This window comes from Pristiophorus japonicus, chromosome 1 (genome assembly GCF_044704955.1).
Source record: "Pristiophorus japonicus isolate sPriJap1 chromosome 1, sPriJap1.hap1, whole genome shotgun sequence".
Taxonomy (NCBI): Eukaryota; Metazoa; Chordata; class Chondrichthyes; family Pristiophoridae; genus Pristiophorus; species Pristiophorus japonicus.
Window position 1 is genome coordinate 534,032,237 of NC_091977.1, and position 22,520 is coordinate 534,054,756.

General features: G+C 46.0%; 1 protein-coding gene across 4 annotated transcripts in view; it reads left to right on the plus strand.

Moving 5' to 3' along the window:
- Positions 1-22,014, plus strand: part of trappc8 (trafficking protein particle complex subunit 8) — a 205,208-nt gene extending 183,194 nt beyond the window's left edge. For all 4 annotated transcript variants that reach the window (XM_070896697.1, XM_070896703.1, XM_070896710.1 and 1 more), the window contains 8 exons: positions 314-410; positions 2,438-2,506; positions 2,622-2,680; positions 6,027-6,203; positions 10,993-11,094; positions 11,763-11,908; positions 15,611-15,700; positions 21,614-22,014. In XM_070896697.1, the coding sequence (XP_070752798.1) occupies positions 314-410; positions 2,438-2,506; positions 2,622-2,680; positions 6,027-6,203; positions 10,993-11,094; positions 11,763-11,908; positions 15,611-15,700; positions 21,614-21,848 (975 nt within the window). In that variant the 3' untranslated portion in view covers positions 21,849-22,014. The remainder of the gene's footprint in view (positions 1-313; positions 411-2,437; positions 2,507-2,621; positions 2,681-6,026; positions 6,204-10,992; positions 11,095-11,762; positions 11,909-15,610; positions 15,701-21,613) is intronic.
- Positions 22,015-22,520: the final 506 nt, after the last annotated feature.

The window sequence follows — 22,520 nt, forward strand, 5'->3', positions numbered from 1 at the left end:
AAAAATATTACAGGGAGCATTACTCTGGACGCAAACAAAATACCTGCAACACGTTCGGAACTTCATCAGACACGAGAAACTGCAAAAATATGGGGGGGAGCACTTTTACACTGAGCAGCTTACCAGACCATTCTAAGCACCATTGTGGGCCGCCTAATGGGGCTCGAGAAAACCCGGGGTACAAACCCAGACCGTCATGGGATGCAAGACATGAACAGCAAAATATATCTACTTGAGTTTTAGCCTGAACAATTGGCATTAATTTTCTTCATATGATGTAGGTGTAATGTTAATAATGGGATTAATCTTCCAGAGTGAAGCAGGTGTAAGGGAATTCCACGTAATCCAGGTGTCGAGTGGGAGCGAGCATTGGAGGCTGCTGAAATGTATCAATCCTGCTGAAGATAAAGGTTTGTTTGTGATTTTTTTTTTGTCTGCTCTTCTACTTGTTTTGTATTTTAATAATTAGTGCAGGTGTCACATCTCCTTCCTGTACGTACTAAAGTTAAAAATATCCTGTGTATGTTGATGTAGAATGGGCCTAAAGATAAATCAAATTGGCGGACACGTGTCAAATTGCTTTAGGTAATTAGATACGTGTAGAATTATGGGCTATATTTATTTCACTATTCGATCATAAACCAACATTTATTGATCTTAATTCTGAAAAAGCTTTTTTATTAAGATTAGGAAGTTGAGTATGTTTGTAAGAGGACTACAAATCATTCATTAAATTAATTTAGATAAGTGATTTTAACATGGAAAAACTTCCTAAAGGCACTTCACAGAAGCATAATCAAACACTAAATGCAGGACTGGGGAAGGTTACAGAGATGGGGAGCGAACGAGTCCATGAATAAATTCCTCAAAAGTTACAGAACAGAAGGAGGCCACTTGGCCCGTCGTGCCTATGCTGGCTCTTGGAAAGAGCAGGTGTGCATAGTCCCACATCCCTGCTTTTTGTCCGTAATGTGAAAAAAAAGACTTGCGTTTCTATGCAGGTTTTATCTGTTTGTGTTGGTGGTGTAAATTAATTAGTGTTCATCAGGGGCAGATCCTGTTGATCCAACCACACTTGCTGTGGTGAACCATGTTGCCCCCATATGTTGGAATGGAATCTCCCAGTTACCGTGACCAATATTCAGTTAAGCTCCCCATACTGGAAAGGTGGTGAAATCCAGACCCCAGCAGAACCTCCTTAACTGGTAGTTCAGAAAAAGGGCGATACCATTCACACAGGTAGCCAACTGAGAAGCAGGGTGGCGGTGGGTTTTACCTCACCAGTAAGGACCGGCGCATTTAACCAAAGGATGTCAGACCCAGGAAAGTGGACATGAAAACTAAACTTGTTTGTGGGAAACGTCAACCCGAAGCATCCAGCGCAGTCAGTTGCAAAGCTGTCTGGCTCGCAGACATTAGAATTAGCAGTAGGCCCTGCAGCCCCTCGAGCCTACTCTGCCGTTTAATGTGATCATGGCTGATCTACCTCAACTCCACTTTCCTGCCCGATCCCCATATCCCTTGATTCCCTTAATAGTCAAAAATCTATCGATCTCTGTCTTGAATATACTCAAAGACTGAGCCTCCACAGCCCTCGGGTAGAGAATTCCAAAGATTGCAAAGACGGATGCATACGTACAGTCGTATCATCCATTATTTTTAACAATCTAAGAACGTGGTCTAATTGTTATGGTTTTACCGGGACCTCCAATGTGAAAAGGAAGGCTTGCATTTATATAGCTCCTTTCACGGCTTCAGGGCGTCCCAAAGTGTTTTACAGCCAGTGAAGTACTTTTTGAAGTGTAGTCACTGTTGTAATGTAAGAAACGCAGCAGCCAGCTCTCTCAAACAGCAATGTCAGATATTCTGTTTGATGTTGATTGAGAGATAAATATTGGCCAGGACACTGGAGAGAACTCCCCTGCTCTTCAAAATAGTGCCATGGGATCTTTTACGTCCACCTGAGAGGGCAGTCGGGTCCTCTGTTTAACATCTCAACTGAAAGCAGCACCTCTGACAGTGCAGCGCGCTCTCAGCATTGCACTGGGAGTGCGACTTGAACCCACAACTTTCTGACAGAGGCGAGGATGCTGCCCACTGAGCCACTGACTGACAGGACTCTGTGATAGAAACATAGAAAATAGGTGCAGGAGTAGGCCATTCAGCCCTTCGAGCCTGCATCACCATTCAGTAAGATCATGGCTGATCATTCACCTCAGTACCTCTTTCCTGCTTTCTCTCCATACCCCTTGATTGCTCTTTATTTAAAAAAAAAGGCATGCACCTGATTTCCATTGTAGCGTGTGACTACTTTTATTTAGACTGAATAGATTTGCAACGTAGCATGAACATTTTGTAATGCAGTATTGCTGATTTAATAAAATAGATTCGATATTTAGTGCTACTATAATTTCTTTTAACTTAATCTGCGTTTCAGATGCAAAACTCAGTAGTCGGGAGAGGGCAAAACTGTGCTTCAGAGCAACAAGATGTCAAAGTTCTGAAGGTGAGGTGATAAATTCAGATGCTTCCAGTCATTTAAAAAATAAATGTCTTGCTGTAACCTAGCATCTGTAATGGTGACTACTGTGCAATTAAGGTGAATTTTTTCACTTTCCTAGCTACCTCATGTACAGAAGGAAGGTATATATTTGCAGATATCGTACTGGGAAGCGAGCAGGTGAGTAAGCTTGTCATTTCTTTCTGTTCACTTTCACAGTTGGTGTCTGTGTCTGTTAATCTTGCACTATGCTCATTGTGGGGTATATATGTTTTTTTGTGACAAACTTTGGCAAAAATAATAGAAAAGCAAATTATAATTTAAATGGAGAAAAATTGCAAAGTGCTGCAGCACAGAGAGACCTGGGGGTCCTTTTGCATGAAACACAAAAGGTTAGTATGCAGGTATAGCAAGTGATCAGGAAGGCAAATGGAATGTTGGCCTTTATTGCAAGGGGGATAGAGTATAAAAGCAGGAAAGTCCTGCTATAACTGTACAGGGTATTGGTGAGGCCACACCTGGAGTACTGCGTACAGTTTTGGTCTCCGTATTTAAGGAAGGATATACTTGCATTGGAGGCTGTTCAGAGAAGGTTCACCAGGTTGATTCCGGAGATGAGGGGGTTGACTTATGAAGGTAGGTTGGGCCTATACACATTAGAGTTCAGAAGATTGAGAGGTGATCTTATCAAAACATATAAAATAATGAGGGGGCTGGATAAGGTGGATGCAGAGAGGATATTTCCACTCATAGGGGAAACTAAAACTAGGGGACATAGTCTTAGAATAAGGGGCTGCCCATTTAAAACTGAGATGAGGAGAAATTTCTTTTGAGAAATCTGTGGAATTCTCTGCCCCAGAGAGCTGTGGAGGCTGGGTCATTGAATATATTTAACGCAGAGATAGACAGATATTTGAGCGATAAGGGAGTAAAGGGTTATGGGGAGCGGGCGGATAAGTGGAGCCGAGTCCATGATCAGATCAGCCATGATCATATTGAATGGCGGAGCAGGCTCGAGGGGCCAAATGGCCTACTCCTGCTCCTATTTCTTATGTTCTTAAACTGACATTTATTGGCCATTCCTCGATATCCTGAAAAGGTCGTGGCAGACTTTTTATGTTCAACCGCTGGTATTTTTTTTTTATGTATTTTTACAACTGGGTGATTTGCTAGGCCAATTCACCGAGAATCAACCATGTCACATGCCATGGATTCTTCAACCCGTCATTGGGTTCTGTTATAAAAACAGAAAATGCTGGAAATACTCAGCAGGTCAGGCAGCATCTGTGGAGAGAGAAAGAGTTAACCTCAGGTCATAATTCTGGTGTTCTTTCCACTTGACTCGAGAGCCTGGCAAGTTCATTTCCTCGTTGGGCACCAGTGTTCACTTCTGATAATCTGCAGAATTTTAAGCTAGGTAATTTCCAGCAGGAACACTGCACACACACTCGATAAGTTAGCAAAATTGACGGGGTTGCATCAAAACAGAACTTGATAAAACTAAAGTTATTGTTCAGGGCCAATAGAAGAAGCTCATTAAAATTCACCTTGTATGGAGTTGTATTCGGTAATGCAGAAACGTGTGGATTGTGATGTAGAGGAGATAACAAAAAGGTATTAAAAAGTGGGTGTTGGAACGGATACTTAGGATTCAAAGGTCTGCAGCATGTATCCTCTGTTGAGCTCGCAATATTTGTATCTTAAATACTGCTGAAAAATGTGTTTGGTTTCTGCACACTTTTTGGGCCTAAGTAACAGCGCTATTACCCCTTTGAAACTGACCACATCTTCAGGATTTAGCGCATGTGGATCCTAGTGCAGAAATCTTGACGTTGCAGTCAGTCATTCGTTGCTCCGGCACAGACTGTGCTGTGACCCTCCCATAGCTGGCAATCAGCGTAATCAGTGAAACTGGCAAACTTTGGCTTTTCCGCGGTTATACCACAGTTAAATACTCCATTAAATGTTGGGCCTTGTTGGATTTGGTGTAAATGGGGATTTAACAGCGTATATATAGATAGCTAAACAAATGTTATGGCCCACTATACTGCACTGAAATCACTTGCACGAAAAAGGCAAACTTCTCGCCACGAGATCTTTGGGGGCAGCTTTCTTCGAGGCCGATGGCAAACGCCTTTGCTTGGCCGCTGACTGTAAATTCTGGGCCCATAAATCTGTGGCCTCGAACATTGTATTGTGAACCCCACTGACACCTGGGAGTCCCTGACCAAAGACCGCCCTAAGTGGAGGAAGAGCATCCGAGAAGGGAAGTCATTAAATTCTACAATAAATCCTTAGTTATACTTATACAAATATTATACAAATAAATCCAACCTGAATAAAAATTTATAAGCAAAGAAAAGATTAAATAAACCATCTTCCTACCTGTGTGAAAGTGCTTCAGGCAGGCCTTTCAGTCAGCGGTGTGGCGTCGGTCCCGACGACGGGAGGGGCAGGGGTGGGGGGAGGCAGGGAGAAGGCTGCAGGAAGCCTCATTACTTGAGGCAGCCGTTCCCGACGGCAGGGCGGGGGAGGCAGGGAGAAGGCTGCAGGAAGCCTCATTACTTGAGGCAGCGGTTTGCCGTCGGGACCGACGGACGGCAGGGGGAGAAAGCTGCAAGAAGCCTCAGTGCTGATCATGGAAGGGCAATGTGGTTTTATTAAAAAATGTTAAAAATTGAACAGCTACAAAGAATTTGAATAGTCTCAAACAAGTGCATGTGCCCCGTTTATCACAGTCTATCTTTAATTACAGAATGCACTCCCTCACCCTCACACACAGAAATATCAAGAAAATTAAAATACAAGCCTTTGCAAGGGCTCAATAAACAAATTTTCACTTTTTCTGCAGCACTTTTTAAAATGGCCGAGTGCAAATGTTTCCTTCACACTGCGCGTGACGCTCCAACGCGCACGTGCAGGGTTACCGGCACGAAAAAAACTCATTTAAATTGTACCCGCCCCCTCCTACTTACAAAATCGGCGCGAGTGGTAGGCCCCGCCCCCTGGGCGCCGCGCCAAGCAGACATCGAGCAGCAAAGCGCTCGAGAATAGCGCGCTTTTTTTTCAGGCGCCACTTTCGGCGCGAAAAACGGGCGCCCAGCTCGGAGGGACGCCTGTTTTGCCGCGTGTGGAAACTTGGGGCCGTAGAAAGGTAGGTACTGCGGGGAATTCGGGGCCAGAGTGGTGATCTGGACTAGTTTCGATCAACCAGATGGGTCGGAGAGGAATTGCCCAGATTTTTTTTCCCCCAAATTGGCCTGTGGTTTTTTAGCGCTGGTTTTTGGTGCCTCCCAGGAGATCACATGGTTTTGGGTGGGGTGCAGTGTATATGTTGTGATACACAAGGTATCGCCATGGTGTGTGACGGGTTCGATGGACCAGAGGGTCTTTACCTGTCCCTCATTGTTCGTATTTACCTGTGGTTTTTATTGTGGATTACAATTGGGTGCAGGGTGGTTTGCAAGTTCAGGATACAATCTTGTGGTTAGATTCTATCATAATTAGTTCTGCTTTTGTTTTTCAGATAATCAGTGCAACCACTCCGTGTGCAGACTTTTTCTTTCAAAGTTGCTGTGCGTTGCGATCTCGAAAGACTGTACTGCAGACAACTGCGGGACCTGGGAGACCAAAAACTGGCGACATTACCAAATTAGTACAGAAGTGTAGTGAGGTGGATCTCAATATTATAGTATTATGGAAGGTTGGTATAATAAATTAGCATTCATGATGAATAGCTGTACATTAAAAGGTATTGCTGATTGGAACGAACTGATATTTTACTTGGGGTAGAAAACTCATGGTACACAAGAATCCGGAGTCGGCCCCACGTCCCCTCAAGCCTGCTCTGGCTGATCTTGGATCTCAACTCCACTTTCCCGCCCAATCCCCATATCCCTTGATTTCCCCTAGCGTTCGAAAATATAACTGTCTTGAATATACTCAAACACTGAGCCTCCACAGCCCTCTGGGGCAGAGAATTTCAAAGATTCACAACCCTCTGAGTGAAACAATTCCTCCTCATCGCAGTCTTAAATGACCGACCCCTTATCCTGACACTGTGACCCCTGGTTCTAGACTCTCCAGCCCGGGGGAAACATCCTCCCTGCATCTACCCTGTTCTTTTAGAGCACTTTCTAATATGAAGCAGTGATTTTAAGACTTTTTCTTATCCTTTGAGGTGTATTTATTAAATACATAATTGAAATATGAAGAAATCATTGTGTACTCTAGTTTAAAAGTGAGCTTATTGTGACTTTTTTCAGGTAAGTTCTGGCAGTTTCTAATGTCGTGAGATAATTCCTTATAACACTTGTAACTGAGAGTTACTGGTCTTTTATACTCTGCAAACCCCACAAATAGCTCAATACAACTTCAATTTTTTTTTTTAAAGTTCATTCGCGGGTTTGGGAGATGCTGTTGAAGAAGCCTTGGCAAGTTGTTGCAGTGCATCTTGTAGATGGTACACACTGCAGCCACGGTGCGCCGGTGGTGGAGGGAGTGAATGTTGGGTAGGGTGCCAATCAAGTTCATGTGTGTGTCGCTGGCAAGGCCGGCATTTATTGCCCGTCCCTAATTGCCCCTTGAGAAGGTGGTGGTGAGCCGCCTCCTTGAACCGCTGCAGTCCATGTGGTGAAGGTGCTCCCACAGTGCTGTTAGGGAGGGAGTTCCAGGATTGTGACCCAGCGACGATGAAGGAATGGCCGATATATTTCCAAGTCAGGATGGTGTGTGACTTGGAGGGGAACGTGGAGGTGGTGGTGTTCCCATGCGCCTGCTGCCCTTGTCCTTCTAGGTGGTAGAGGTCGCGGGTTTGGGAGATGCTGTTGAAGAAGCCTTGGCAAGTTGTTGCAGTGCATCTTGTAGATGGTACACACTGCAGCCACGGTGCGCCGGTGGTGGAGGGAGTGAATGTTGGGTAGGGTGCCAATCAAGCGGGCTGCTTTGTGGTGGTGAGCTAACATCCTTTATTAACTTGTTTATAAAAGTGACTCAGCAGCCAATGACATCTGATGCCTTTCTCCCTGTTGTCTTGAAGTTGTGCAATGCTGAACTTTCCCTTACCCTGTGCCATCGTTTCAGTCTCTGCCTCTTCTAGTTCATTGTCTCATGGTTCTATCACCAAGGTAGATGGATTCTCAACAATCACTGGCTATTATATGGCACCTTTAACGTAGAAAAATATCCCAAAGCACTTCATAGAAGCCTGATCAAAATAATGGATATTGGGATATTTGGAGATATGACCAAGACCCTTTTTTTTTAGACTGGTCTTAAAGGAGGAGGGAATTCAAGTGCAAGGGGCTTAGCTGGGGGTGGGAGGGATGGCGGGGAAGGAGTATGCTCTAGTGAAGGGGAATGGTGCAATGTGAGTAGGTGCAACAACCAATTATCAGAGGTTGTTTACCGGGTTACAGCTCTCCATACTGATCAAATGAGCTTTCTGTTTATGGCGTGCCATTTCTGATTTCTGTCCTCCAGCGAACAGAAGCTCAGACTGTGGAAATGTCCTGCCACAGGACGTCACTGGTCAACTCCAATGCAGAGTCTGTATTAATTGCACCAGATACTAATGCAACATCACGAACAACATTGCTTAACCTTGCCCATTTGTACACCAGAGATACTCCCCTGTTTCCTGTAGAACTGGAGCCATAGCATTCCATGAAATATATCGTCCCCTTCAATCCTTCATCCAGCTCTTCTTAAGTCAATTATTGTCATTATAACCAATCCGAGCTGTCTTTTCTATGAGTACTTTTTTAAAATATAGAATCTCGATACCTGGTAATCAAATGAATTAGTCTGCACTGGAAGCAGACTGTGTGACGAACAGGAAAATGCATCATGATGTGTGTTAGTGTCTCTTCAAAGTATGGCGGTAAATCTGTCCTGTGTAGGTCGATGCTTTCAATTACATAACATAAGAAATAGGAATAGGCCATACCACCCCTTGAGCCTGCTCTGCCATTTAATACGATCATGGCTGATCTGATCATGGACTCAGCTCCACTTCCCTGCCCGCTCCCCATAACTCCTTAATCCTTTAACGGTTAAGAAACTGTCTATCTCTGTCTTAAATTTATTCAATGTCCCAGCTTCCACAGCTCTGAGGCAGCGAATTCCACAGATTTTGCAACCCTCAGAGGAAATTTCTCATCTCAGCTTTAAAAGGGCAAATCCTTATTCTAAGATTATGCCCCCAAGTTTTAGTCTTCCCTATCAGTGGAAACATCCTCTCTGCACCCACTTTGTCAAGCCCCCACATAATCTTATACGTTTTGATAAAATCATATCTCAATGGGTTCAAAATTGCTCAGGAGTTGCGCTGTTTTTTTTGGGGCAACTTGATTTTTCTGAAGTATCTTAAAAATCCCCATTTTGCACATTCAGTTTGCGCCAGTGTAAGTGAGTGAGGATTTTTAAAGTTTTTTTTTCTCAAAAGGGAGCGTTACCAGCCACCTACGCCCCTTTTGGCCATTTAGGCAACTTTGGACAGCTAATAGTTACTCCAAACCAACTTAGGCCAGTGTTTGTGGCCGCACAGAAAACCCTTGCTGAGAGTTAAGAAATCAGCGCGGGCAGGTACATCAGAGGCCAGCAGAACTTAATGACTTGACTAAAGAATGTGAATAGGATCAAACAGCTATACAGGACATCATATGACAAACTTTGCAAAGTTAATTTACTATAACAACAGAAGCATTCATGGAAGCTTAAACTACAAAAATACAAAGAAAAGAGACAAAACATATTTACATAATTTTTTCAAAATATCCAAATAAAAAATAGAAGTACCTCCTCGTAATTCTTATGTTCTCCCAGCCGCCTAAGCTCACTCACCATCAGCCCGCCCCTTACAAACAACTGTACCCCCATGGGGTCAGTGATTGAACCCACCCTGCAATTCAGAATCCCCGCCCCCTGGGATCAAAACTTCCTCCCCCCCACCTCCAACCCCGGGATCAAACCACCCCCCCAGGTCAAAAATCCTACCGCCTCGGCTTGGACCCCGCACCAACCTGCTTGTTGCCTTCTAGGCAGCGGGCCGGTCTGTGCAGGAGGCCACTCGTCCAGGGATAGGGGCGGGACGCATCGGCTCCCATGCTGCAGCACGCACACAGAAGCTGGGGGCAGGAGCTACTGCGCATGCGCGCACACTCCAACGTGCATGTGCAGAGCTGCCAGCACAGGGCCCTAGCTCCGCCCCCAATCAACTGGCCACGCCGCGCCAAGCCCCAGGAGAGGCAACACAGCGGCCAGAATCGGGGCAGATTTTTAGGCCGTTGTTTTCGCGCCGAAAAAAGGGGTGGGCCAATTTTGAGCCCATTCTTCTGAATTCCGATGAGTAGAGGCCCAACCTCCTCAACCTTTCCTCATAAGTCAACCCACTCACCTCATTATAATTGTCAAGTCCACATTGGTGACCAAGGAGACATCTATTTTGTGGCGATCCTGTCAGGGCATCCTGCACGCAAGATTCTCTCCGCTTGGTCCTGCCTGAAAGGGGTTGATAGCTGGAGAACCAGCCTGATGCTGAGCGAGCTATAAAGGGAGAGCTGTGTTGAATTAATGGAAACGTATCACTGTCGGTCAACGTCCAGGAGAGAACGACCACTCGGTGGGGATACCCCTGATTATTCTGTCCCACCTCGTATTTATCCTCGAACCAGAAACTTGTTGTTTTCTCTCTCAGCTGTAACTCAGTGGGTAGAACCCTCGCCTCTTGAGTCAGAAGGTTGTGGGTTCAACTTCAGCACAAAAATCCAGGCTGACACTCCACTGCAGTGCTGAGGGAGCGCCGCACTGTCAGAGGTGCCGTCTTTCAGATGAGATGTTAAACCGAGGCCCTGTCTGCTCTCTCAGGTGGACGTAAAAGATCCCATGGCATTATTTCTAAGAAGAGCAGGGGAGTTCTCCGGGGTGTCCTGGGGCCAATATTTATCCCTCAATCAACATCACTAAAACAGAATACCTGGTCATTATCACATTGCTGTTTGTGGGAGCTTGCTGTGCGCAAATTGGCTGCCACATTTCCCACATTACAACCGTGACTACACTTCAAAAAGTACTTCATTGGCTGTAAAGCGCTTTGGGGCATCCTGAGGTCATGAAAGGTGCTATATAAATGCAAATCTTTTTTATCTTTTATCATTTTTATCTCGAAAGAAATGGGAAAACCTGTGGACATTTACTCTTAATATTCTGGGATTTGCTTCATTATCTTTAACGGCATGGGGTACTCCTGCAGAACATGCGCTTGAGGGCAAGTGATAAATTGACCAGTCGTGGTTACACAAATTGTGTACAGTGTGTAACAGGAACAGGCTTGATGGGCGGAACGATATGTTCTTGTTTCACACTTTGTTCTTGATATAAAGGCATTAATTGTGATCAGGATGAAGTGCAGAATAGTAATGCACTACACACTGGCTAAGATTTCAGTGGGATACCGATGTTGCTATGAAAATTGAATTTCTCTTTTGTTACAGGCATATGTTGTGGAGGACAATAAGCAGCTTATTCTCGAAGGCCAGCTTCATGTAGCTCTACAGTCAATTGGGAAAGAAGCCTGTTCATTACCTCAAGTGCAGGTAACACATTTCTAACTGCCCACTGCCATTGTGTTTTTCTGACCTTTTATTGTTTGTTGCGGATGCTGGAATCCGGAATAAAAACAGAAAATGCTGGAAATCTCAGCGCAGCTGCTGAGGAGAGGAAGCAGAGTTAACGTTTCGGGTCGATGACCCTTCGACCGAACTGGAGAGTGTTCGGAAGGAACGGTTTCTTAACAAGCGCTGAAAGGGGGAGGGGAGGATAGAACAAAAGGGAAGGGTTGTGATAGGGTGGAAGGCAGGAGAGATTAGAGAGACAAAAGGGATGATGGGACAAATTCAAATGGTAATGCCAGGAGTTAGAAAAACATTAGTCGAGATAGGGTGTGAATGATGGGGTAATTGTCTAACTTAATTCTTGTGTTCCCTTTAATTTTTGGGGGGCTGCGTGGGCCAATTGAACATTTTGGGCGTGCAAGACTACTGTCCTGGTATCACCACAGCTTTGTTTTAAAGTACGTTTTGCAAGGTGCAAATTCAATTGTTCGAGTGGCACAGAACAAAACATAATGTTCCTCATTCCAGCGTGTAAAGTAATTGTGTAAATTGCAGCAGTTTCCCAACCCTTGGGTAATGATTGCACAAACATTCTGTTGGAAATAGGAGTTTTGAAGCCTTGAGTATTTTTTCTATCTTGCACCTTCCAGGAAGCACAGGAAATGGCTCTGTTGAAATTTATACGACCTGAACAGCCACCGCTGCCCGCGAGACCGAGCATGGAACAGCTTTCCCATCTCATTAAGATTAGCCTTCATTACCCTGAATACTATGACCATCCGTTTCATCAAAAGAGGTTTGTAGATTATTTTTAATGTGGCTTAATTGGGCAGCTCTGTCTGTTCGAAGTAACCGTGCTTAAATATGCTCCAGAAAAAGGTTAACCAACTATTGTGTTATGCTAAGTACTATAACAACAACTTGCATTTATATAGCGCCTTTAACGTAGTAAAACATCCCAAGCACTGCACAGGAGTATTAATCGAACAAAATTTGAGACCGGGCCACATAAGGAGGTATTAGGACAGGTGACCAAAAGCTTGTTCAAATAGGCAGGTCTTAAGGAGCGTCTTGAAGGAGGAAAGAGGTAGAGAGGCAGAAAGGTTTAGGGAGGGAATTTCAGAGCCTAGGCAGCTGAAGACACGGCCTTCAATGGTGGAGCAATTGTAATCAGAGATGCTCAAGAGAGCAGAATTGGAGGAGCGCAGACATCCGAGTTGTGGGGCTGGAGGAGATTACAGAGATAGGGAGGGACAAGACTATGGAGGGATTTTAAAATCGAGGCGTTGCTTAACCGGGAACCAATGTAGGTCAGCGAGCGCAGGGATGATGGGTGAGCGTGACTTGTTGCAAGTTAGGACACAGGCAGCAGAGTTTTGGATGACCTGAAGTTTATGGAGGGTGAAATGTGGGAGGCCAGCCAGGAGTGCGTTGGAATAGTCAGGCACTATTGGGCTTTATCAAAACAATCCATTATACCAGGATCGTCCTGGAGGGTAAAGATAACGTCTGGCTTCTTTTCTCCACTACCAACCCTCTGCTTAAACCCCTGTCTCCTCCACCTGCACCACCAAGAACATGTTGCCAGGAGCTCATTGGCCTTGTCACTAAGATTGATACCAGCTGCTTCTGTCACATCCCCCACCCCACGTCCTTTCCCACCAAGCCTCCTCATAGGCTCCCACTTTCCCACATCTCTTGCTCTTCTATCTACTCTCGATCTCTGAGCTCACCTTCTCAATGAGACCCCCTCCCTCCTCTCCTGAACCCATTCCCACTAAACTGCTGACCACCCAACGTCCCCTCTGGGGTCACACGCTAGCTGGCATTGCAAATGGCTCCCTCTTCTCTGGTGGTATTCTCCTCCCTTTTAAAATCTCCCTCAAAACCTTGTCCCCGCCTCCAAAAAATGTGTTCTGCACACCTCTGTCCTTGCCAACTACTGTCCCATCTCCAGCCTCCCTTTCCTCTTCAAGGTCCTTGAACGTGTTGTCACCTCACAAACCCGTGCCCATCTTTCCCATTCGAATCGCTCCAATTAGGTTTCCACCCCTGCCACAACACTGAAATGGCCCTGATCAGAGTCACCAGTGACACCCTGTGTGACCGTGACCATGGTGCACTGTCCCTTTTTGTCCTCCTTGCCCATTGAAGCTTTTGACATGGTGGACTGCAACATCCTCCTCCAATGTCTCTGCTCTGTTGTCCAGCTCTGAGACTTTCCTCGCTGGGTTCTGCTCTTCCCTATTGACATGTAAACAGATCAGTTGCAGCAATGGCTTCTTTCCCCCCCCCCCCCCCCCACTGTGGTCGCTGGAGCCCCCCGAGGATCTGTCTTTGGACACCGCCTCTTAATTTACATGTTGACTCTTCGTGGCCTCATTAGCAAAGACGAGGCCAGGTTCCAGATGTACACTGTAGACAGCAGCTCTAACTCTCCACCAGCTCTCTCAACCCCTCCACTGCCTTGGTGCTGTCACACCACTTGTCCAACGTCCAGTCCTGGTGTGCCATAATTTCTTCCAGTTATACCTCAGGAAGACCACACATCTTTTCAGCCCCCATCACAAACCCCCTACCCTCACTTATCCCTTTCCCCGGCAATTGTCTCGGGCTGAAACCAGACTGTTTGCAATCTCTGCGTCCTCTTTGACTCCAAACTGAGCTTCCGATCCCATATCCTCTCCATCACAAACACCGCCTACTGCAACCTCCATCACATCCGCACCTCATCCATTGTCGCCTCCAGACTCCACTATTGCAATCCTCTCCTCGCCGGCCTCTCTCTCTCTCCACGCTGTTGGTAAATAGCTGCTGCCCTTCATCTTGTCCTCACCCTTGTGCTCGTTGACATACATCGGTTTCCATGCCCCAACTCTCCAATCATGTTTAAATCTTCCTCGCCCCTCCCTATCTCTAACCTCCTCAAGCTCTATAACCCCGAGACCTCTGCATTCCCCCACTCCCTTCGCTCACACCCCCAATTGGCGGTTGTGCCTTCAGACATCTAGGATTTACGCTTTGGAATGTGTACCCTACCTTGCTGTTTCACTCTTGAAGACCTTCCTTAAAACCTACCCCTCTGACCAAGCTGTTGGTCACCCTTGCTGATAGCTGTTCCTTCGGTTTAGCATTGGTTTTTGCCTGATTGCGAAGGTTTTCTACAATAAAGGCACTAAATAAATAGATTGTTCTTGTACAGCTTTAACTAAATCTTAAGGATGTTTTTGTTTTGAGATTTTTGGTGGAATGATGTAATCTCTTAATTCCTCTTGTGCACAGAGCCCCTGAACTATTTTCCTCCAATTATTAGTTGCATTGCATTCCATTTTGAGAAAAGTCTTAAAGAACAAGGTGGTTTGCTCCACCATCGGTGGCCGTGCCTTCAGCTGCCTGGGCCCCAAGCTCTGGAACTCCCTCCCTAAACCGCTCTGCCTCTCTACCTCTCTCTCCTCATTTAAGATGCTCCTTAAAACCTACCTCTTTGACCAAGCTTTTGGTCATCTGACACCATTTCTTCTTGTGTGGCTCAGTGTCCACTTTTATTTGTCTTCTAACACTGCTGTGAAGCACCTTGGGATGCTAAAGGCACTATATAAATACAAGTTGTTGTTGTGACTGGTGTAGAGAGTGACGAATGCAGAATTCTATGATCAGAGAATGGACAAAATGGCCCTGAAATCCCGGCCTCCCTGGGTCCATACGGAGTTCGTATGGACCTGGGAAGACATTGGGAAAGCTAGTTTCCGGCGCGCAATGCGCATGCTCTGGAAACCGGCATTTCCCATCTGTCAAGTTTCTGGCTACATCGGGAGCGAGGACACTTGTCAGTGGAAATTTCCGATTATTTACGCTTACAAATGTCCTCAAGTTTTGTACAGGCGCAAGTGTTTTTTAAAATAAGAAACAGAATCTAAAAATAGTTATTACAACATATATTATCATTAAAAACCCTCCCCACAATGGAAAGTTTATTTTTAAAAACTGTTTTTAAAAAATCAGGAAATTTTTTTAAGACATTAATAACTAATTTAAATGTAGTGTAATTATTTTCTATTTTTTATTACTGTTTTGGGTGTTTCGGGCTTTATCACAATCATAGTAATAGGAGTTTAGGACCCTGCAGAACTCCTATTACTATGATACCTTACCTGATTGGCTGTCCAGAGCCATGTGACTCCAGCTCCAGCACTGCGCACGTCCCTACGTGCACGTGCTGCAACTGGCAGTCAAAGGAGGCCACAGGCTCAAGGGCAGCAGCTTAAGGTAAGTGCGGATTTTTTCTCTCATGCCGGCGGGGAGGCTAAATTGGAATTTCAGGGCCAATATTTTTGACACGTTTATTTCATGGTCGTCTTCTAAACATCATTACTGAATCAGATATAAAGACAATTCTTGTATGTGAGCAGCGTATTGAGTTAGAAATTTGTTAAATAGAGATATGTTTGAGCACACGAAGGATCTGTAACTTTTAATGTAATTTTTGCCTGCTCCACAGCTTGTGTTTGGTTCCTGTTACTCTTGTTCTTTTCAACTGCTGTCAGATTGAAGTGGATATCATCATTGATCTGCGACACAAAGCCACAAGGTGAGGTAGATTCGAAAACTTTGTTCCTTGACCAAACTTGACCACTTAACCAAGAATAACTTTATGCATATTTGTTTCCATGGAGTACTTTATATATTTGGATTGGAGAGGCTGGGGTTGTTTTCTTTAGAAGAGAGGAGGCTGAGGGGTGACCTTATTGAAGTGTATAAAATGATGAGGGACCTAGATAGAGTGGATAGGAAGGACCTATTTCCCTTAGCAGAGAGGTCAACAACCAGGGGGCCCAGATTTAAAGAAATTGGTAGAAGGTTTTGAGTTATTGTTTCACCCAGAGGGTGGTGGGGGTCTGGAACTCGCCTGAAAGAGTGGTAGAGGCAGAAACCCTCATCACATTTCATCATCATCATAGGCAGTCCCTCGAGATCGAGAAAGACTTGCTTCCACTCTAAAACTGAGTTCTCAGGTGACTGAACAGTCCAATACAGAATTACAGTCTCTGTCACAGGTGGGACAGACAGTGGTTGGAGGAAAGGGTGGGTGAAAAAGTACTTGGGGGTGGACTTGAAGTGCCGTAACCTGCAGGGCTACGGACCCAGAGCTGGAAAGTGGGATTAGGCTGGATGACCCCTTGCCGCCCGCCACAGACACGATGGGCCCAAGGGCCGCCTTGCGTGCGATGAATTTCTATGATTCTATATACATAGTGCTTAAGTCAAATATTGTATTACTGAAGTGGTTATACTACTGGACTAGTAATCCAGAGAATTAATTCAAATCCCACCGTGGCAATCTGAGCATTTGAACTTAGTTTTATTTAAAACAAAGGGTGGTAATCTGGAAATAGAAAGCGGATAACACTAAAAGTGACCATCATCATCATAGGCAGTCCCTCGGAATCAAGAAAGACTTGCTTCCACTCCCAAAGTGGGTTCTCTGGTGGCTGAACAGTCCAATACGAGAGCCACAGACCCTGTCACAGGTGGGACAGACATTCGTCGAGGGAAGGGGTGGGTGGGGCTGGTTTGCCGCGCGCTCCTTCCGCTGTCTACGCTTGGCCTCTTCACGCTCTTTGCTCAAAGAGCTCAGCGCCCTCCCGGATGGACTTTCTCCACCTCTGGCGGTCTTCGGCCAGGGTCTCCCAGGTGTCGGTGGTGATGTCGCACTTTACCAGGGAGGCTTTAAGGCTGTCCTTGTAACGCTTCCGCTGCCCACCTTTGGCTCGTTTACCATGAAGGAGCTCCACATAAAATATTTGCTTGGCGAGTCTCGTATCTGGCATGCGAACTATGTGGCCTTCCCAGCGAAGCTGATCGAGTGTGGTCAGTGCTTCAATACTGGGGAAGTTGGCCTGGTCGAGGACACTGATGTTGGTGCGCCTGTCCTCCCAGGGAATTTTCAGGATCTTGCGGAGACAAGTGACCTTGAAACTGTTGGATTGTCGTTAATATCCAATTGGCTCACTAATGTCCTTTCGGGAAGTAAACCCGAATCCTCGTCCCCTGTATTAACATCTGTAGTGATGATTTTTTTCATGTATTGTAAAAGCAATTCTCGGGTTTACTCCACAATTGATTTAATTATTTCACGAACATTAATGCAAGGTTAATGAGACTGCACGTTACCTTATTGAAAATGAGTACCACAGTGGCCTGTTTCCAATGTACCGAGATCTCCCTGCGCAAATTAACTTTCTTTCATTCCTTTTCAGGCCAACTACTTGGGCTCTCCTCTATATCTCAGAACTTATTTAGCACTGGGGGACTGTGCACTTAACCCAAAATAGAATCTTTACTCTTACTACGTAATGGGGTGAAAATTCAGCCGCGTCTCTGTTGCGGCGTTAATCCGGGCAGAGCGGTAAATTTTGTCCCGGCAAAATTCATCGGCTGGGCCCGAGGTTTGGAGCGGAGCGCTAAGGGAGGTGTTGCACACCTCTCTCAGGGCGCTAGGCCAGCTGAGCAAGTGAAAATCCCAAGCTGAACCGCTGGCCTCGGAGCGCCCTAAGACAGGCCTTGGGGGGTTGTTATGTACCTGGATTTTTTTTTAAAAAACAGCAAAAACATTCCCAATAAATAACTCACACCAACACATCACAAACCACCCGAAAGACAAATCAATCACACTTACCTGAGGTTTACTACTTCCCTCACTGCAGCCACTACAGCACGGAATGGTAGCTTTCACCGGCGTTCCCACCAGGGCGGGCTGAGTCGGGCACCCGCCAAGAATCGAAGCGGTGTTGCAACCAGGATCATTGTACACCGGCTCGCCACTTCCGGGCGGTAATGCTCCGTGCCTCCGCTGAAACACGCACACTGTCCCGGCGTGGTGCTGGAAGCTGACCTCCCGCCCGGAAGTGCTCACCGCCGCCCCTCCGGAGTGCTAACGGGCGCAGAGACCTGCTGCCTTAACTTACAGTTCATCATCACAGGCAATCCCTCGGAACCGAGGAAAACTTGCTTCCACTCTGAGTTCTCAGGTGACTGAACAGTCCAATACGGGAATTACAGTCTCTGTCACAGGTGGGACAGACAGTGGTTGAAGGAAAGGGTGGGTGGAGAGTCTGGTTTGCCGCACGCTCCTTCCGCTGCCTGCGCTTGGTTTCTGCATGCTCTCAGCGACAAGACTCGAGGTGCTCAGTGCCCTCCCGGATGCTTTTCCTCCACTTAGGGCGTTCTTTGGCCAGGGACTCCCAGGTGTCGGTGGGGATGTTGCACTTTATCAGGGAGGGTGTCCTTGAAACGGTTCCTCTGCCCACCTGGGGCTCGCTTGCCGTGTAGGAGTTCTGAGTAGAGCGCTTGCTTTGGGAGTCTTGTGTCTGGCATGAGGACAATGTGGCCCGCCCAGCAGAGCTGGTCGAGTGTGGTCAGTGCTTCGATGCTGGGGATGTTGGCCTGATCGAGAACATTGTCCCCCCCAGGGGATTTGCAGGATCTTGCGGAGACATCGTAGGTGGTATTTCTCCAGCGATTTGCGGTGTCTGCTGTACATGGTCCACGTCTCTGAGCCAACCTACAGTTAGGGTGGCTCTAAAAGGCACGCAGAAACGTTTTAGTTTTGTTGATTACAGGAAACATAGAAACATAGAAACATAGAAAATAGGTGCAGGAGTAGGCCATTCGGCCCTTCTAGCCTGCACCGCCATTCAATGAGTTCATGGCTGAACATGCAACTTCAGTACCCCATTCCTGCTTTCTCACCATACCCCTTGATTCCCCTAGTAGTAAGGACTTCATCTAACTCCTTTTTGAATATATTTAGTGAATTGGCCTCAACAACTTTCTGTGGTAGAGAATTCCACAGGTTCACCACTCTCTGGGTGAAGAAATTCCTCCTCATCTCGGTCCTAAATGGCTTCCCCCTTATCCTTAGACTGTGTCCCCTGGTTCTGGACTTCCCCAACATTGGGAACATTCTTCCTGCATCTAACCTGTCTAACCCTGTCAGAATTTTAAACGTTTCTATGAGGTCCCCTCTCATTCTTCTGAACTCCAGTGAATACAAGCCCAGTTGATCCAGTCTTTCTTGATAGGTCAGTCCCGCCATCCCGGGAATCAGTCTGGTGAACCTTCGCTGCACTCCCTCAATAGCAAGAATGTCCTTCCTCAGGTTAGGAGACCAAAACTGTACACAATACTCCAGGTGTGGCCTCACCAAGGCCCTGTACAATTGTAGCAACACCTCCCTGCCCTTGTACTCAAATCCCCTCGCTATGAAGGCCAACATGCCATTTGCTTTCTTAACCGCCTGCTGTACCTGCATGCCAACCTTCAATGACTGATATACCATGACACCCAGGTCTCTTTGCACCTGCCCTTTTCCTAATCTGTCACCATTCAGATAATAGTCTGTCTCTCTGTTTTTACCACCAAAGTGGATAACCTCACATTTATCCACATTATACTTCATCTGCCATGCATTTGCCCACTCACCTAACCTATCCAAGTCGCTCTGCAGCCTCATAGCATCCTCCTTGCAGCTCACACTGCCACCCAACTTAGTGTCATCCGCAAATTTGGAGATACTACATTTAATCCCCTTGTCTAAATCATTAATGTACAGTGTAAACAGCTGGGGCCCCAGCACAGAACCTTGTGGTACCCCACTAGTCACTGCCTGCCATTCTGAAAAGTCCCCATTTACTCCTACTCTTTGCTTCCTGTCTGACAACCAGTTCTCAATCCATGTCAGCACACTACCCCCAATCCCATGTGCTTTAACTTTGCACATTAATCTCTTGTGTGGGACCTTGTCGAAAGCCTTCTGAAAGTCCAAATATACCACATCAACTGGTTCTCCCTTGTCCACTCTACTGGAAACATCCTCAAAAAATTCCAGAAGATTTGTCAAGCATGATTTCCCTTTCACAAATCCATGCTGACTTGGACCTATCATATTACCTCTTTCCAAATGCACTGCGATGACATCCTTAATAATTGATTCCATCATTTTACCCACTACCGATGTCAGGCTGACCGGTCTGTAATTCCCTGTTTTCTCTCTCCCTCCTTTTTTTAAAAAGTGGGGTTACATTGGCTACCCTCCACTCCATAGGAACTGATCCAGAGTCAATGGAATGTTGAAAAATGACTGTCAATGCATCCACTATTTCCAAGGCCACCTCTTTAAGTACTCTGGGATGCAGTCCATCAGGCCCTGGGGATTTATCGGCCTTCAATCCCATCAATTTCCCCAACACAATTTCCCGACTAATAAGGATTTCTCTCAGTTCCTCCTCCTTACTAGACCCTCCGACCCCTTTTATATCCGGAAGGTTGTTTGTGTCCTCCTCAGTGAATACCGAACCAAAGTACTTGTTCAATTGGTCCGCCATTTCTTTGTTCCCCGTTATGACTTCCCCTGATTCTGACTGCAGGGGACCTACGTTTGTCTTTACTAACCTTTTTCTCTTTACATATCTATAGAAACTTTTGCAATCCGTCTTAATGTTCCCTGCAAGCTTCTTCTCGTACTCCATTTTCCCTGCCCTAATCAAACCCTTTGTCCTCCTCTGCTGAGTTCTAAATTTCTCCCAGTCCCCGGGTTCTCTGCTATTTCTGGCCAATTTGTATGCCACTTCCTTGGCTTTAATGCTATCCCTGATTTCCCTTGATAGCCACGGTTGAGCCACCTTCCCTTTTTTATTTTTACGACAGACAGGAATGTACAATTGTTGTAGTTCATCCATGCGGTCTCTAAATGTCTGCCATTGCCCATCCACAGTCAACCCCTTCAGTATCATTCGCCAATCTATCCTAGCCAATTCACGCCTCATACCTTCAAAGTTACCCTTCTTTAAGTTCTGGACCATGGTCTCTGAATTAACTGTTTCATTCTCCATCCTAATGCAGAATTCCACCATATTATGGTCACTCTTCCCCAAGGGGCCTCGCACAACGAGATTGCTAATTAATCCTCTCTCATTACACAACACCCAGTCTAAGATGGCCTCCCCCCTAGTTGGTTCCTCGACATATTGGTCTAAAAAACCATCCCTTATGCACTCCAGGAAATCCTCCTCTACCGTATTGCTTCCAGTTTGGTTAACCCAATCTATGTGCATATTAAAGTCACCCATTATAACTGCTGCACCTTTATTGCACGCACCCCTAATTTCATGTTTGATGCCCTCCCCAACATCACTACTACTGTTTGGAGGTCTGTACACAACTCCCACTAACGTTTTTTGTTCTTTGGTATTCTGCAGCTCTACCCATATAGATTCCACATCATCCAAGCTAATGTCCTTCCGAACTATTGCCTTAATTTGCTCCTTAACCAGCAATGCTACCCCACCTCCTTTTCCTTTTATTCTATCTTTCCTGAATGTTGAATACCCCTGGATGTTGAGTTCCCTGCTTCCAGGAGCAGGAGGAGGCCACTCAGCCCTTCGAGCCTGTTCGGCCATTCGGTGCGATGGCGGCTGATCTGTGCCTGTTTTCTTTGTTCCAGCCCCGAGATGTTGGAGATCCACGGCTCGTTCACCTGGCTCGGACAGACCCAGTATAAGATTCAGCTGAAGGGCCAGGAGGTGCACACCGTCCCGCTGAAGGCTTGCTTTGTTCACGCCGGCGTCTATAACCTTGGCACGCCCCGGGTCTTTGCCAAGCTCGCCGAGCAGAACGTGCAGTGCGAGACCAGCCAGCAGAACTCCACGCCAGCCCTGATCATCATCAACAACGTCTGACCATCAGCAGGCCGTGCGGCACTGTACGCCAGTCACCGCGAATCTCAGAAGGAATCGGAAATGCCGATCGTTTTTCTTTTGTAGCTAATGTTGAAATTTCCTGCAAATTGCATCTTGCACCGACCACAAATTCAGAACTAATGTCACACAAATTGTACAGAACAAATGGGAGGGCGGGGGGGGGGGGCTCGAGGAGGAGGGAAGGCGAAATGAGAACCACACCAGACCTAAAATTATTTTATGTCTCTCAAAATAAAAGGCACTCTGGATTTGGGTGTGCATATGTAAGATGATTTTTTGAATATATTTATCATTCATCTCTGCTTATAATTAGACCTTTTTTTAATGCAAGTGTTGAGTATAGATGTGCACGTTGGGCCCTCTGGTTTGTAATGCAGTTTAAAACTGCCGTTCCCTTTTCTGGCACATCCGAGAGGATGTTCAAACTGTGATTTGGGCCTTTTTCTTCCTTCAGCGTCAATTTCCTGGTTACTAAATCAGAAGAGCGTGATCACTAATTGTATAGTTTGTGGGGTGGGAGGGATGGGGAGGGGGTGGGGAAATGCATTAATTGCACGAGCTAACCACTCATTGCTAACTCTTCGAAAGCAATCTTTTTACGTTCAACCCTTGAGGTATAAAATTAAACATTGCTTTACACATCTTGGATCT